Source organism: Phaethon lepturus, unplaced genomic scaffold (assembly GCF_000687285.1).
Source record: "Phaethon lepturus isolate BGI_N335 unplaced genomic scaffold, ASM68728v1 scaffold29654, whole genome shotgun sequence".
In the NCBI taxonomy this organism is placed as follows: Eukaryota; Metazoa; Chordata; class Aves; order Phaethontiformes; family Phaethontidae; genus Phaethon; species Phaethon lepturus.
Window position 1 is genome coordinate 30,361 of NW_010536074.1, and position 18,163 is coordinate 48,523.

At 39.0% G+C, this 18,163-nt stretch overlaps 1 protein-coding gene across 1 annotated transcript in view; it reads right to left on the bottom strand.

The window, feature by feature from the left end:
• Nucleotides 1-3,088: 3,088 nt before the first annotated feature.
• The window catches only part of TMEM211 (transmembrane protein 211), a 53,990-nt gene continuing 38,915 nt past the window's right edge, over nucleotides 3,089-18,163 (bottom strand). Inside the window, exon 3 of the mRNA XM_010286062.1 lies at nucleotides 3,089-3,401. Coding sequence (XP_010284364.1) covers nucleotides 3,175-3,401 — 227 coding nt within the window. The 3' untranslated portion in view covers nucleotides 3,089-3,174. The remainder of the gene's footprint in view (nucleotides 3,402-18,163) is intronic.

Sequence of the window (18,163 nt, forward strand, 5' to 3'; positions counted from 1 at the left end):
CCTTAGCTAGTTCCCCTACTTCAATAGCTTTGTACCAGATCTGTTGGGAATTGTAAAACAAGAGAGTTGTCAAGAAAATAGTGAGCAGTGTGTTGTTTTGGGTTTTTTAATTTTATTATACAGTGTTGGCAATTGGAAATTTCACATTTAAAATAATTGAAATATTGTATCCAACAAGTCAAATACAGAAAACAGTTAATATTCTAAAAAGGAGCCAGCTAGTCAATGCAGAAACACATTAATGGAAAATACAGCTTTTAGTTACACTTAAAAAATTATATATTTAGAATAAAACTTGAACCTGGTCCAGTAAATCATTTGACTTGTAACAGGAAAACGCTTTTACACAGTTTAACGCGCAGACAGTCTCTATTTAAAAAAGTGATCTGTTAGTGTTAGCACATGTACTGTTAGTAACACTTCCCCTTAATGTTCCCGTCAAGGATTTAAAGTATGTGCTTTACTAACTTCTGTAAGAATCGCTTGCGTTACCATCTCTACCTTCTGTGCTAAGATGGTTCTGAGTGTGGATGTTTCAAAGAGAGTTTCGTCTATCCAGTTGTAGAGGTCATATACATATATTTGATTTCCCTTATATATTATAAAATATTAAAGAAAGTTCCAAGTGGAAGCATTAGCTTAACTTATAAAAGGTGCAGAATATTACAGGACATGTTCTGATGTTCACAACAGAAGAAGTTGAGTTTTAAGCAGTAAAGGGTTTGCTACAACAGTGTTGTAAATTTTAAGACTCCATTGTAACAGTAATTGAAAACTACAAAGGAAGCCTGAATGGTGGGACCAGACCTGCAAGCATCTGTGCGTGTCCTTAACATCACCCAAATGTTGTAGTCCCAAATGATTTCAGCTGAATGATTGGTTCCAGTTCTGCACATGGGAAAGTTACATTAGTAAGTAATGACAGGAATAGGTCATTTGTGTCTATTAGGTGTGTTATGGCTGTTAATAAAAATCTAAAATAATTTTACATTTAGTAAGTGTTTAGATCTTTGCAAAAAAAGTTTTCTACTTTACACTAACAAATCACTTTTTCTAGTGAAACATTAAGTGAACAGTCGTAAACATTACACAAAACGGAAAAAACCCTACGTAATACAGTTTATACACATTACTCAACATTTTTCAGTTGTTGGTGATTTTGTTTTTGTTTTTTTAACCACATTGATCCTGTCTTGTATAATGGTTCTAGTGTAAAGGCACAGGTTGGTTAGGAAAGAAAAGTCTGCATCTCTGTCTCTCTGCTTCGCAGTGATGATTCTCTTTTTACATGTTGTTTGTTATTCCTCACTTTTCTGACTCTTATATAAAAATGATCAATTTCAGCCACTCATTAAAAGACATGTAAGACATTACTGAAAAGTACATTACTATACAGAAATGACTGAAATTTATTCTTCTTAATTTAGAGGCATTCCTTCAACCAAGATTTAATTCCTTAGTCACTGCGAGCAAAACCGCATAGCATGCGCTCTCTGTCTCTTTCTCAGTGTACTTAATTCTACATTGAAATATGTATTTTCAAATATTAGTAATGGAACTTGCTAAGTTTATGTGCAGAATTCACTTTTAGAGTGCACGAAAATGTAACAACAGACAATTATTTTAGAAAACAATGCAATGTTCCATTGAAGTTTAGGAGGGTGAGGAATGTAAACAAGACTGCAGAAGTCTTTGACATTTATTAAAGTAACACAGTGATTGTTCTATCTGTTTATATTTTCCTATACATCCTCAACATATCTCTGTCTGTCCCTTCATGTACACTTTTCATTAAGGAAAAAAAAAAGAAATTCAGGAATCAGTTGGACTCAGCTAAGTGAAGAATAATAAATTTGATCACTTGGTTTGTGCCAAAATACAAAACTAAGAATTACAGCTCTGAATTAAATATAATCTATGTGATTATTTCTTTTTTAATAAATAATAGAAAATAAAAGATGAGAATAGAATTAATTTAAATGAAAAACATAACAGTGGGGTGAGATTAGAACCCAATGTTTCTTTTGCCTAAGGCAATCAAGTGCACTTATTTCAATGCTCGACAGTAACACATTCAGTGCTATGGTGGCAATCCAACTTCACAAATTTCACATACAAACACATGAAATATGTCCATTTGCTAATTCTGACATGGCACCAGATTCTTATTAGTCATGTCCAGTAGCATTTCAGGTCACTTTTTTTTTCTTTCCTTTTTTTTTTTTTTTTTTTTTTTTTTTTTACAATTATGGGCTCTTAATAGGAATGGAAATATTAGCATCTAGTTCATTCTGGCTTGTATTATCACTACATACAAGGGCTATCGGGCACATAAATTTTTGTAAACAGAGGTTTTTCTTTTCAGTCTTAAAAAACAAACAACAATACCCAAATTCTAAAGTTGTGATAGTTCAAATAATTTTTAAAGAAATTTAAGAAATACCAAAAACAAATTCCTAGCATTATTTTTTCTTCTGTTAAACTATTAAATCATCATGAAGCCTTTGGAAGTAGTTAGATCTCTCTCTCTCTGAAAAAAAAAAAAGGCATCTAAATTTTATGCAAGTCTTCATGAAGATGAATGTAAAACTTGAAGATCAGATCAAAATTAAAAAGTGTGCCGACAACTTACAATATGCAGATACTACAAATATGTATAGATTAAAAAGAAACTTTTTTCTTGTATACAATTATTTTTAGATATCAAGCTTAACTTTAGGCTGAGGCTTTTTTCACTAATCAAAATGATTGTAACAAAATATCTCTATTGATTTTAAAATTACTGGCTTAATAAAAGTTCTGACATTTAATAATATATAAAAAGTAAATTGAAGCTTTAAAAAGACTTACGATTTTGAGACACAAAAGAAACTGGGAGGTAGACAGATGTTTTGAGGATAAACAGATTTTTTTTTTTTTTTTGTCTAAGGCATTATGCCACTATATGTTTAGAGCAGTATAAAGGCTGCTGATTAATCTTATTTAAATTCCAGAGTGTTCGCTGCTCATACTTACGGAAGACTATCAATGCACTTTTGGTCTTTGTGAATCTGACCTTCTCTTCCCCATCTCCTTTTTACTCTCTTTAGCAATACAGCTAAATGGAAGTGCTATTATAATTTCTGCCCATTACCTGTAGACAGGAATGTTCTGTTCTTAAACAGTAATAAAATATTATAAAATAGTAGGTATTGGAGTTGGAGATATGTGCTCTTTTGGTGCATATTTTGCAAAGAATGGTAAAAAGACAGACAACATGACCCCAACAATTGCCAGCATATACCCCCAGCCAATCTGGCAGTCTCCTGCATAGTAGATGTCTGAATTCTCACAGAATCTCTTCACAGTAGCAGAGTTGAAACCAAAAGGGTAAACCAAAAGCCCAGAAGCCATTATGAACACTAGAGAGGAGAAAGAAAACACAACAATTATTATCAAGCACTTAATTCCTTGGAAAAAAATTCCTTCTTTTAGAAAAGCTGTTATATTAAAATCAGTGGAAAAAGTCATAGCTTAAAACATGATTGTCAGATTATCTTCCTTTTCATAATTACCTCTTATGGACTGCAGTGTCATAACATGGTAGCAAGTTGGCATTGGAATTTTTTTCATGAGAACTCTTGCCCATTACATAGCTTCAGAAATGCTGTAATCCAAATTATGTAGCCATTTAAAAAGTAAGATGATTCAGATACATCAATTCAGATGATTCAGAGGAGAAGAATTCCTAAGTTTGCAGATTCCAGACCAGCTTGATTTTCTTCTCAACAGCATTTTTGTACTTGAGACAAACAGTTACTTTGTTCTGCCAAATAAAAACCTTCAATGAAAGAATTTAAATGAAGTTTTGCAGATTCTGCTGATTAGGTTCTGATAATGTAAGCACTTTCTCATTATTCTAAGCATTACAAATTGTTTTCTAAAAATCCTGCATTTGACCCAAAGATTGTGAGATGAAAAACAATACAATCTGTTTTCTTCTTATTTAGCTTTTAGCATTGGAGTCTTTCAGCATACTTTTTTGAATTCTCTCTTTAAACTTAAGGATTAGAAAAATTTTTGACCTAAGGTTGAGACCTAAAATATTAAGACCTAAAGTTCCCATGTTACCTAATTTTGACAGCTTGGGCTCTAAAAACACCCGATAAATATAACGGGACATGCTGTAGAAATCTAAAGGTTCGGTACATAAAAGCACAGAGTTAAAGTAGCAGGAAATCCCTCCCAGTGAGTTGTCCTTTACTCCTTCTAGCCAAATACACTAGCAGATTAATCCAGTGCATACTGGAGAAATATGTCTAAAATACAAACAAAGCTTAAGCCACCTCTTGATGTTGGAAAGCCAGACTTGCCCCCTGCAATTACACTGTCCGTATTATCTGTTAGCTTTTAATAGAACTTCACAGATTTCACAGTCTTTAATGAATACACGTTATATTTAACTATCGTGGCTTATGCAATTAATTTCATGAACAGCATAACTACTTCTCCAGCTTTGAAAATAAGACTGCCCGAAGTGTAAATTATGACCATGGTAAAGATCCATTAAAATATTCCAGGTACAGTCCTTGGAGCCTGTTTCTGCCCACCTTGGAAGTCAAGAGGGGCCGAGCTAGGCCGATGCGAAGGGTTATGCCACCCCAGCCATTGTGTATACCCCTGTTTGAGAGAACACCGAGAAACCATTTTTTCTTTTCTAGCCTTTCTGCTAATGAATAACCACTCTATTTTAAATATATAGTCTATTTGAAAGTGCTTTATTTTATGTACCAAAAAGATACCATGAAGCAGTCCCTTTTCCTACCTTCCCATTTTTCCAGAACAGTGTTTTGTTGAAATTCAGAATGGATTGTTAGTGATTCAAGAATAGCGGTAATCAGAATTAACGGTTATGTTTGAGCTGATAGATAATTCATAACCAGCAAACATCTAATGAAACATTAAGATGATAAAACAAACAGCATGTGCTATTCTCTGTATTTGTAATTGCCTTTCAGGTAGGGCATGTGCATATTTCTGCAATTCCAGGATTGGAGGGGCTTAATCTTAAAAGTATCCACTAAAAAAGGGCAATCACTCATTAATGTCTTTTAATTAAAAAAGGAAAAACTTTAATAAGCTTAAGTGCTTGATGACGTCAAAAAGTTTTACAAACTCGGTCTGTAAAGTCCCTGAATAATTTGAATTAAACCTTTTCTTCTAGTTTAAATGGAACCGCTGAGTTAATCCTTTGTAAAAAACAATAAAACCAAGAAAATGGAAATTAAAAGGAGAGAAACTGGAACAGAAGCAAATTTGCCATTCTGTTTCCCTCTAGGGTAACTCATGTATGGGTGCAAAGAGAAATTGCCTGCCAGTAAGTGGTGCCTTTACCAGCCCTTGCTCCCACAACCACTCTCCTTTCCTTTAAGCCTTTATGAGTAAGTTTTCAGTGGTTCCCAAGGAAAGGGCACTGTGGCCTTCTCCTCTTTCCAGGCTCGAGGTGTGTCAGGGTGATGCCGCAGGAGCCCGTTAAGGCAAAGGTCCTCTCCAGCGCAGGCAATATCTTGAGCATGTCTCACACTCCCTGATACTCAACCAGCTGCAGCTGCTGTGGGTGCCCAGGGCAGGAGGGAGCTCACAAACCTCAGCGCTGAGTTCTTAGCAGCTGTGCTTGTGCGTTTAGGCTCTACCATTAAACAAACATACAGTGACTGAAGCTGAATACAAAGTAGTAAGTTGTATTATGCAGATCTCCTTTAGCTGCACACATATGACACCACTAAACACAACATAAAATGAAAATACAATAAAATTGAAGCTGAACTAGATGCAGAAACAAACAACTTGTCTAGGAAATGTCACTGTGCTTTCCTAAAGGAAGAAAAAGAGCTAAGGGCCAGCACGCTTCCTTTGTTCAGTAGCACAGCCTGAATGTTGTGTGACACTTGCACGCCTAGGAAAAATCCCAGAGCCCCACCTCTGGAGACAGAAACATGGGAAGCAGCCTTGGAGAACAACCAGAAAAAAGGGAGACTCTTCCTACTGCTATTGTGAAGTTTGAGAATGTTAAACTGCAAAGCTGAGCAACAAACTAAACCATGTTAATCCATAGACCTATGTAGGTTGTAGCATTTGCTCGTGGCTAATACAGCTAGGAATTGGAACAGCATGCTACCTAAGAGACTGTGATGTGAAGTGGATGCACACCATAGTCTCACTCAAAACCCAGGCTGCTCGACTGTATGAAGAATCTGGAAATAGCCCCGTGGTACAAAACCTTCTGTAAAATGTTGGGCCCCGTTGCAAAGGCAAGTGAGCCAGTTTCAAGAGAAACAGCAACAGCTTTAAGCAAGAAGCAAGTCTAAAATTAAAATTTCAGTTTGTTCATCTTTTCCAAGCCAAAACAGTCCACATATCTCATTCAGCAAAAGAAAACATTATGCAGAATTGGAAGCAATCTTTTTGTTATGAAATCCTTTTAAACTTTGGTAACTGTTAAAATTTGCTGGTTTTCTGACACTATTCAGCCCCTTGCTCTACTCCACGTATCTGTCCAGAGATATGTTTTCTTTTTGATTGGGTTACATAGAATTATTTTGAAGGTTGTGCTTTACAGTCTTTTGATTACCACTTGGTTGATGTTGTATGGTGTGATTTAATGGAAGTGGCTTTTTTTTTTAAGACTAGAAATAATCTGTCACAGTCTAATGTAATGTGTTCACATATCAAACGGGCTAAAAAGTTACCCATGGTTTCATATCCTCAGGCATGTCATAAAATGACCTCATTATTCTCATTTAGGTGCCCTCTTTCTTACAAAGGCTCAAAATACTGAATAGCTTGTTATTATCAACAGAAGCCAAGCTTTCAGACATGGTGCTAATGACTGCTTAATAGTGCTGTCTATCAGCAGTGCAGTTAGCTGGGAGAGCACACAAAGAAACAGTGGGGCTCCATTTAGGCTCCTCATATAACACTTATGCCTCTGCACAGTTTTCCAACAACAAACATCACTTTAAAAGCTGTCAGAATACAGTAGTGAGTGCATCTTACTATTACGTGTAGTGTAATCCCGCTGTCATACAAGATGGTGAGAAGGCTAGACAACATATTTGGGTCTATTCTATAGCATATGGAGTGTAGAGGGGACTTGCTGGTAAAATGGATAGCTGGAGTTCTCTTTTTAACATGTCTTGACTGATCATTTGGTAAATTTCCCATCAGATATTTGGTCCTGTTAAAAACATGCATTTTTTTATTTTATTAACTGACCCACAATGTTTGTTATTGCTAGGTCCTCATCACCTGAGTTCTCACCGATAAATCACAGCCACCGTTGACTGCAAGGCGGTTTAAAGTCAAGTCGACACACTTTAGTTCAACTGTAAGTCACTTTTTTTCCCTACTTTCTAATCTTCTGCCCTCCCAAACAGTTACAGTCTCACCCTCATCCTCTCTCATCCTCTTTACTTCACTGGCATCCTACGGACAAACAGTAAATGGCAGTTTCTTCTCTGAAGGGTTTGGTCACCGAGGCAGGACCTCTGTGCTGTGCTCTTGGCTCCCTGTGCAGGCCCAACGCTTAAAAAATATGGTTTACTTTTTTTAAAAAAAGTAGATTCCTGAATTTATCTATTTCTAAATAAAATAACTATAATGAACAGCGACAGGATATTATTAGAAAGGAGGACACTTCTTTTTAGGGAAAACAGGGCATTTTCTAGAAACAGTTGTCAGTTGCTGGTGATAATAATACTGAGTCAGTGACACTTCTATTCAGGGAAAAGAGCATTTTCTGCTATTTTAAAATCTAATAAACTATAACTCTTTGTTATTGCAATGGTTCTTTCATTTCATTAAGCTCCTGAAGTACTGTTTAATTATTTAAATCTATCACATACCATTTTCAAGTTTATTTGAAACCAAACCAAAGTAATGCAGTTCTCTAGAGTGTGTGTAGAGGGCACCAATGTACAACTCTCTTAAATACCATGCACAAAAAATGGCTATTTCCATTTCCACTTCCACTTCTTTGGGCAAGACTGATGGAGTTTTCAGCATATGAAACACAATAATTAAATAGTTTTCTGTATTGTGATGCAGGAATGTGAAAACTTGGCTAAGCTTATGTGTAGCCTTCTGTACTAATGTTGAAATAGATGGAAATCCAGGAGGTGGACCGTAAATATTATAGAGATCAGAAAAAGCTATTTATTTTATGGTATTTGTTAATAGGTTCAGATGATGTGTAGTAGTAGTACTGATCACCAGTGTTAAAATGTTCTGTGTGCATGAATGATCTTCCTGAAATCACCTGCTCTAAGAAGATTAGTTTGTCTGAGAAGTGTAATTTGCTTATTTTAGGTGTATCCCTGTTACTTGTGACAATGATGGACTAATTGCAAGATTGTGGGACACAGCAGACAATCATTAGAATTAGGGCTGAATCGCAGGCCAGCAAGAGTATTATTCTAACACTATTACAGATTATCACACTCTTATCTCTTCTTGGAACATTTTTATTGACAGAGCTTTATCTACCAAAGCAGTTTTCACTCATCTCATCAAGAAGTTTCCCCTCACATATAATCCATAACCTCCCTTCTTAAAGCTGGCAATTCTTCTTATGCACAATCAGTGGAATTTGAATAACACATTTCCTCTCAAGTTTATACATTTTATTACTCCAATAATTTTATTAGCCCCTCTTAACCTTTTCTTTATGTTTACATGATAAGTATTACATCATTTTAAATGAGAAAGCAGATGCTGATCCAAAGCCACAGACACCCTAACACAAAGCCAGAAATACAGCTAACATCTGAGCAGCAATGAGAAAACCTTTCAACCAGTAACACAGCCAGGCATCTTCAAAAACATCACCTCTTGTCCTGCTGCACTGGCTAGCCTACACTCAATACTTTCCAGCACTCTTCCCAAGCAAATATTTTTGTAGCATGCCTGAAGGGTTACTACATTTAGGATATTTTGGACGTAGGTCGTGCAAGTTCCCGTGTACAAAAAGCAGATACCTGTATGTGTCTACCAACAATTGGAAACCTAACGACAATGCTAAATAACATCCAAGGTCACAGTTACTGTAGGTAATAGCTGCACATGAGTGTACAAACAGAAACAAGATGGAATTTTGGGCTATCCACAAATTAGCGATTTCTTTTTGCTTACTTCAGAAGAGGAGGAATTACCTAGAGTAATTTTGATGGGAGCTGAAATAATACATCTAAAATCAGCAGGCATCATTTTAAATGCCAATTAAGTATAAATAAGATGAACAGGAAAGTGACCTGTCAAAGATAAAAAAAAAAACAGACAAAATCCTACTGTTACGGAAGCAAAACTTCCGAGGGGCAAGGCAAACAGGGACCACTGTTAAATGCCGTTCTGCTCTGCTGAACTCCTGGCAGGTGCGTGTCAGGTACCTATAGTTCAAACTCTTGAAAGCAGCCCTAGCAATTACCCCTCCAAGGAAAGCAAAATGGGGAGCAGGGAAAAGGGATAATAACGCCCATGTACTTGGTATCAAAATGGAGCTATCTTCCTTTGTAACTGAACAAAGAGCTGGAACTCCTAATAACGATACAGCCACTTTTAACGTATTAGAGTTTAGCTCTTCTCCTTTGTAAAGAATTATTCCTTTGGCTTCATTTCAGTCAAACATGTTGTGATTTTAAGAGCATGTATCAGTGCTGGACTGTTGCCAAATATACCAGTTCCTTTTCTAGCTTTTCTAAGTGGTGCAACTCACAAGTTAGCACTTAGCAGCTGTAATATAAATGTGGTTATAACGAAAGCTATGTAGCTTGTCAAACCCCTTTGTTAGCTGACAAAGGAAATGTATTAGTTTGTACAACGTCTCCAAACTATATTTAAATAAATGCTGAGTATGTGACTACAGCTCACAAGCTAAGGAACTGCATCAGATATAGTAACTTGTATTTTTATACATGTATATATATGCAAAATGACTGGGAAATAGATGTATATAAAAAGCTGGACAGTGTTTTCTATTTCACTTTATTTGCATTTAGCTGAGGTGGAATAGGAACAGGTTATTTTAAATAAAATTAGCACTGAAATAAGAGTGCCCATGCACCTTTTCGCACACATCTTTTTAGTACCACTTAAATACCCTGTTCAAATTCTGTTGGCACAACTTCCTCATTCGGGTCCCTGTTGCACAAATAGCCTGTTTCAGAAATGTCTAACAATTGTACGAATAGCTGAATCTACCTCACTTTTTAACTAAAGGGAGTGGAATCTAACTGTCCAGACTTTGGAAGAGAAATTCTCTGAAGCCAACATAGAGGTAATTGGGCTTGGTAATTGCTGCATTAGCTGCAAGTTTATTAAGGGCCACAAAAGGAAATGCCATCCCAGTGACCTTTGAGGTTGCATTTCACAGCATGTTTTCTACATGAGAACAAATGATGAAACTTCACTATTTCTGCCAAGTGAGTGGTAGCTACGGTGAAGATTTATAGATGTAATCTGGTAATCTATGGGCCTAATCATGCAGTTATAGAGTTGCGTGTCATTTACTCAAAAAGGCTGAAATGATCTAGCACTGTGTGGACTATGGTGAAGGAGTGCATTTTGTCATCTGCAAGGTTAAAAGATATACAGCCTATTTAGCAGACTGTAAAAGGGAGAGACAAGAGCTAACGTTTCTCAAAATAGCAGACTGTTACACAAAATTTTAAAAGACTCAGAGGGCTAAGAAATGGGGACTGTCAGATGCGCTCTAATTTGGAAGCCATTACAATTGTCCTTTTTTCTATCGCTTCAATAATTATATAGATTTTCTATTTAATTTTTTGGAAATTATGTAAGTCATGCTCACTTCATCTCTTTCAGAACAGTAAACACAGAAGCAGACTAATACAATATTGACATGTTTAAGTGTTGGATTCTTTAGAGGAAAGCACCATGTTCAGAACGTGTTGTGCCTGTGACGTGCCTGTATTCCCTTATCTCTGTGTTACATTTTATTTAACAGTTAAGAGGTGCTAACAACAAATGCATATTTCAGTTGTTCTCTTTTAGGTAAGCATAATATGGTACACATTTTCTAAGCAATGCACATTGGTTAACTGCTCAACAACATTTCTACAAACAGAAATAAAGGTGGCAAACACTTAGCTTCCCTTCTTAATTAACCTATCCATGCCAGAATCTGTATGTTCTCCAGCACAGGCGGGGAATGAAATTGATGACTGAAAATTTAAATTAATACTTCTTGTGATCTTTTGGCTAAGAGCAAGTGCAGCTTCAACTCACCATCTATCTGATGCATTCCCTAGCAAGGAACAGTGTCAGCCTGGGTCCATATGCAGCTGGACCTAGTGAGGGAGCAGACACTTTTTCTTGCAGCATATTGTCTCTCCTTTGGAGCTGGCTCGCCTGGGAAGGGGGGATGCTGCCCAGCCTACAGCAGGTCTTGGCTCCTGCGCTGGCTGTCAGTTCCAAGTTCTTAAATAGCTATTTAGAGCAGGGGCTGAGGTCCAAAAGACAGGCAGTGATGTGTAGATCACCTGAAATGTCATGATTTGACATGACACATTTGCTCCCTTCTCTTCCCCACCTGCTCACCTCACAGGTCTGTTTTAAATCAATCTTTTCACCTCTCCCAAGACTCACAATTTAAGCAGAGCAGACGTTCATGAAAACAGATTTATAATGAAGCTGGTGGCCATTAAATACTAGCCTTACATCAGAGGTGACCTTATTGTAAAGCGTTGTACAGTGAATTTATTTTGACTTTGCACATTCTGTACCTCGTCTCCCACATCGCAGAGACGCACAACGTGGCAGCCAAGTCAGTGGTGGCGGGAGGCCTGATGCCTGAGAATAATGCCCGCGTCTCACTTCGTTACAGTTGCACTTCACATCCCAGCAGTCTTCAAGCCTCAGGGATATCGCATTCATTACCTCTTTCAGAGACATGTATTTTACATAAATGGCTGAAAGGTGATTAGAAACCCTGACAGAACAGCATTTTATCTGGAATGCAACCGTGAAAAATATGTGCCTAAAACAAAAAGGCATCCTCCATCCTTCTCCTAATTGATTTAAGCTACGAAGACCAGCCTCAGTTTTCCCAGGGCACAGGAACTACCAGGAAGACACAAATTGTATGTTTTCATATCTCCTAATGAAAACTCCTTGACAGGGGGTTGAAACTGGAGTTTTCTATTTCTCAGATGTCCTAGTCCTGTGAATGTCATCACTCAGCAGCAGCACACATACTGCCACCTGATCATAAAAAACAGTTCTGTAACAACCCTCATTTCACGCTGCTGATTCCAGCCCACCATAAATCAGCAACACCACAAGTAATGTTGGAAATAATTGTCTGTTCCCGAGTTCCCCTCTTTTTATGGCCCAGGTGCCACACAGCTGTAGCCATATGGTAGACTATGTCCTACTGTAGCGGGTTATAGCAGCACCGCCAACAGTAAATACTACCTGAGCACTTGGAAGCTTTTTAATGCTGCAAACTGGAAGAATGCATCTTGTACTCATGCAGTGGTTTTCCTAACCTTTAAAAATGTTATAAAAGAAATCAGCTCTGGCTTAAACCAGACGCTATGCAGATAGGAAATGGGATAGCAACTGCTAATTGACTGAAAGCTGCCTGGTGATGCAGCAGGTGATCCCAGGACTGATCCTCACACAAGTCTGCCGGCATGCTGCACCCTGACCTGTCCTCTCTCAGTCAGGGCATCTTCTTTCTACCATCCAGCTTTTTTTTTTCCTGAGCAGAGGTTGCTCATACCGATCGCTGGCTGTGAAAAGAATTAGCGCAGCACAGCTAACATTTTGACTTCAGCCATTTTTGACCCCTATGTTCCTTAGACAAGTCTTACACAGCAACTTTCAGGAACGTGTCCTGTTAAAGCACATGGTCAAACAGTACCAGGCTGGGTCGTGCTGGTCAAGCCACATACTCAATGAGCAGCAGACAGGTCTGCTTTCAAGAATCACCAGCCATGTCTCACTCAAGAGGTTGATTTAGTCCAAGGCTGCTGGAAGAAAAGAGCCAAAACTGACCTGGCATCTTATTGCTGAGCACACCGTCAGCCTGCCAGCAGGAAGGACCAGGTATGCTCCTTACCTCCCACTGCGGACATGGTTTATAGGTACCTGAGCAAGTCACTGCTTGCAATGAGTGGTCCCTGTCAACTGCAACAGTTTGGCATTCTAGTGCACTTCAAAAGGCAGGTTTTGGCTTACGTCCCTTCTCCGCTGTCTGGGGCAAGAAACTCAACATTGACTGATGTGTGCTTTAGCTCCCAACTCGTAAACATACAAACGTAACTTCAGCCCACAGTCAAACAAAAGAAGTAATTGAGTTCTGAGGTAAAGCTACTTAGGTTAGAAAAACAATGTAGAAATCAAAGACTAGTGATAGAAATGCCCAAAATTACTAGCTAAATAAAAATTATTTGGGATATCTGATCATTTTTATCAGGTTGGCCCAGCTGCACAATTTCCCATCTCTAATTATACCAAAAGGGCCCCCACTTCCTCCTTCATTAATGCATCTGAAGGATTTAATGAGTTACTTCATCAGGTTAATAAATCCCTTCAATAACTTCATTACACTTTGATACGATTATTCAAGTGGTGCAGCTAACAAATGATCATCATTTATATTTCTTGACAGAATAACTTAGTTTAGTTAATATATTTGGACCTTGAAATACAAAATCCATAAATAAACTATGGGGACAATTGAATGTCTTTCTGGGGGAGGTTTTTTTCTATCTCCAGTTAAGGTAGCATTGGAAATCCTCTGTCTCTTGTGCAGGTAAGTTCAGGCAAGTGCTAAGGAGAACTGCAGGAGGTTGGTGCCTCCTAGCAGTGTTCTGCTTCCCACTGAGTGCTTAGGAAGGAGGCAAGCTGCTGCAGGACATGTACCACAGCCTATAGGGAGATGTCTTAAAATTCATCAGAAGGAACATAACCCTAATTTATTTGTTCCAGCACTTCATCAGGTTTAAAATCCAGCTTCATAAAGCCTGTTCCATTTCTTGAGTTTAAGATCTTTGGCTAATTTTGACAAGGTGCAGTGACACCATCAGAAAATAACATTATATTCTGGAAATTATTTTAAAACTAAATTGAATTGGTTGCCATGCCATTTGTTTTTCCTGTGGCATCATAGTAAATGACATCATCAACAGAATAACCTTAGGGGCAAGGGTGTTTTCAGAATCTTAACCTTCGAATGGCCAGCAGTATTACAGTGTCCTATTACCAGAGTAATAATATTTATGGTAGGTAGACTGCAAGAATGGAACCATACCATTTATTTACTTACACCTGATAGCCACCTCTGGCAAGAACAAATTTCCCATTAATCACCGTCTTATCTCTGTAAGAAACAGTTACTCTCAAGGACATTTATATTATTCCCTTCGGTTTATTAATACGGATAATAGCGCTGCTGTGGATCTTTTGACACTAAACTGTATTTATTTTCTAGGTTTCCTTTTTTAAGGGGAGCTGAAATATTTAAATAAAATAAACATTTATCTTTCTTAATAAACAAACTACTTAAGAAGACCCCAATCATAGCGAGGGACATGTGCATTGGAAATTTCTCTCAGTATATTTTTATGTAAAGAAACTATAAATCAGTCTCTCCTTCTTCTCTTTTTTTATCTGCTGAAACTCCAGTTATGAATTCTGAGTTTCTCCTGGGAGCGTGGATGACCTTGTTAACATGTGAGAGTGCCAGAAAAGCAGTGCCCTCCAGTCCAGGGGGTCAGGGAAGTAAAGCCAGTTTCTAACCTCAGATCTTAGCTTGTAATTAAAAATGCATATTTCTTTTCCCTTTCACATAGTCTTTAGTTAGCATTTTAAAAATTACATATTATATTGAGCTCCAGGCTGATTTGTTTTTCTAATTTTTCAAGAGTGCTGCATCATATATTTTCATCTTTAAAAAAGAAATCAATATAGGCCCAGCAGGGGACAATATCAGACAGCCAAATTCTCTTTCATGTGAGAAAAGCATTAGTGGAGAGACACAAGATGAAATTTGTGGAAGTTTCTCCCAATCAGTGGGTTTGCTTCTGTTCAGCTTCCTAAACCAAAAGATGATCACAGAGAAGCACAGGTCTCAGGTCAGCTCAGAAGGACCAAGGCTCTTCCCACTAGCGGCAGACTAACTTCTGTGCAATCTGCCTTGAAATAAAGGAGCTGCTGTTTCCCATTTCCTTTCATTTTGGCTCCAAACGCCACGCAGAGCTCAGGGTGGCAGGGCCACTCGAGCCCTGTGATTGCAGAGGAGACGCAAGCAGCGTTTAATGGCTGGGGTTCCCCGCCGCCGCCCCCTAAGGGCTGCTTCCCCGCGCAGCCGCCTCTCAGCTCTGTCTCGGTGAGCGCTAACGTTTGGCAGCGGGAACTGGTGATGCTCCTGTGTTTTAGACAGAGCAAAGCAAAAGGCTGTACCACCAGCCAGCCCTGTGCCCCCTCTCGCTCCATCTGTCCCAGCCCAGGGCACAGAAGACAGGCTCCACATTGCTTGTCCTGATCCACCCTGCAGGTCTGAGTGTCCTTTCCATGGAAACCGGAGCTTGAAGATGGACGAAAGGAAAGAAAGAAGAGACCTGGTTCATGCCCTCTGTGGCACGATGGCCCCTCTTCAGAAGTGGCCAGCTGCTTGGCAGGAAGGGGATATGCTCTGTTGCCTGAAAGCAAATAATTTATCATACAAACAGGGCAGGCTTTATGCAGGACCAGAATTAGGTGGTTATGCTAGTGGAAGGGGGACCTATTCATTTTAACTTGCTGTTTAATTAGGTGTCCAATACCATACAATGGTGAGACGCTTGCTTGAATGGGATGAACCACCTAATTGTCAGGTGAAGACGCCGTCACGCCTGCCTCCTAAACGCAAGCGCTGCTCACACAGCAATTACCCTGGAGTCTGTCAAATGTGATTTAACCAGTGGTATGCTTGCAAAGTGAAAGCTGTTCTTTCAAATACAGGAAAGGACTCTATCCTCTGTCCTGCCCCTGTGCCAGTGCTGCGTCCAAGCTATGCTGGTCGTGCCAAGGATGTTGCCCAGCACAACTGTCCCGTATGAGATGTCAGGTGGGGGTAGGGTTGGCCGAGCCAGGAAGGCAAACCCTCCCACGCCCCAGTGGATCAGTGCGTGTCAGCGGGGATGTAAGGATGCTGTTGGGAGGAACCAGCCATGCAGCTGGGTTTCTCTGACTCCAGCGGGTGAGCAGAGCCCAGCCTCAGGCACTCCTGCTCAGCCGTGCCTGCCCAGCCCCCTGCCACCCTGATGAGAGCTGGGACCCCCCCTTTGCCGCAGGCGCCAGCACCGAGACTGCCAGCCCCACAACACAGCAGTGAGAAACGCCCCAGGCAGGCGCTGCGTTAGGGCTGGTTAGTCCATGACAGGGGCTTCCTTCAGGGATGACAAAAATAACCTTACAGCATTTCCATCTTCCTGCATTTAAATGTTTGAGTTAATAACATTTTGGGGCAGCACAGAAAAATGCACTTAAATACTTCATTTGTCATCTCAGGCTACCGAATTGCACCATTACTGAAAGAGATACAGAGAAATGTGTCTAATAAACGTTGTGTATTTTGCACAATTTACTTTCTATTTTCCATATCCTGCAACAAGCACAAGATAGCAAGGCTTTGTAATGATCATAATATATGTACAGCAAGAGCAGTTCCCTGAGGACTACTGATTAATCAGGGAAATACTCATGTGTTCTGGCAGAAGTGATGTGCATCTAGGCAGGGCAAATGATGAACCGTAAGTGCGTACAGCAGCCATCAGGGGCCAAAAGTTTCCATTCATTTAACTAATTTTCCCTCTAAGAAAAGAACACGTTTCAGCACAGCACCAGGACATAACAGCACTTGTTCTCTGTCCCAATTCCTTTAGGGTTTTGTCTGAGTCATAAAGAGGCCCCACATTCATTTTAGAGACTATAAATGCCTAAGAGTCAGCTTCCAAACTAAGACATCCCTGCTGCTTGTGTAGATACACTGTTCAGGGGAGGACATAAGGTCTCAGCTGCAGTATCTGATTACTGTGCGAGAGACTTGGGAACAAGTTAGAAGATTTAAAGGATTTTTCATAAGCTGATCTAAATCCCTGCCTGGGTTTTTAGTACCCAAGAAACACTTCATGCCCACTGATTGCAGTCCTTCCTACACTCCATCATAGTCATATTAATTTTGTGGTTTGGCACAATTGTTGCCACCTAGAAGTTTGCAGCCTGGTGTTTGCTAGTAACGATGTGCAACCCCTGTGCTGTACACATATTTCTTTTCAATGTTCATTTTCAAATTAGCCACAGGAAGGACAAATTAAAAGCAGATGTATCATACTTTTCTCCATACGTTTGGAAGCTCAGGCATGGAAATATTTTTGTCAGATAAATGAATGCCAGGTCACTGGGATAAATAGATGCAATAAAATACTTATATGTCGAAGAAACCCATACAAAAATGTGATCCAACAACTCTTCAAGGAAATTGCTGTGTAAGAGATCCAACTTTGAGGCTTACCTCAGGCTTTTGCATAACATGATAGTTAGTACTTTAAATTGGAGAAAATGTGATGGGATCTTTCAATTTTTTTCCACTTGCTTTTTCAATTTCATGGGATCAGCAGAAAGTGAAGGGAACCAAAGCTGAACTAATGCTGTGCTTTTGACTCCACCACTGCCTGAACACACGGCAGGGATTGTTTGGTGGAGAAAGCAGTATGTGTTCCCCCTGTTATGGGCATCCCAAAATTGCCAGAAAATGTGGATTTTTGAGTTGTTTTCAACATAGCATGAGAAAGAGGAAAACCAGAAATAAATGGGAAGGCTGAAACATAATCGGAACACAGTAGTTATTTACTTTGGCTACCGATTTATTAATGCATTATAGTTATGCACTCAGCAATAAACCCTCACTTAAAAATGTTCTTCAACCTTAGCAGAGATTATTTACAGGAAATAAAAACAGTTAAAGAATTAGAATGAAATACTGCCAGTTCTGAGTCAACAGAAATGTTGCCACTGACCTCATTAGGCCAGGTTTTGCCCCCGGATATCTACAAAGAATCACAATTCTCTTGCAATATGACTAGCAGGTTAATATTCGACAACACCAGTTTATTTTTCCCTA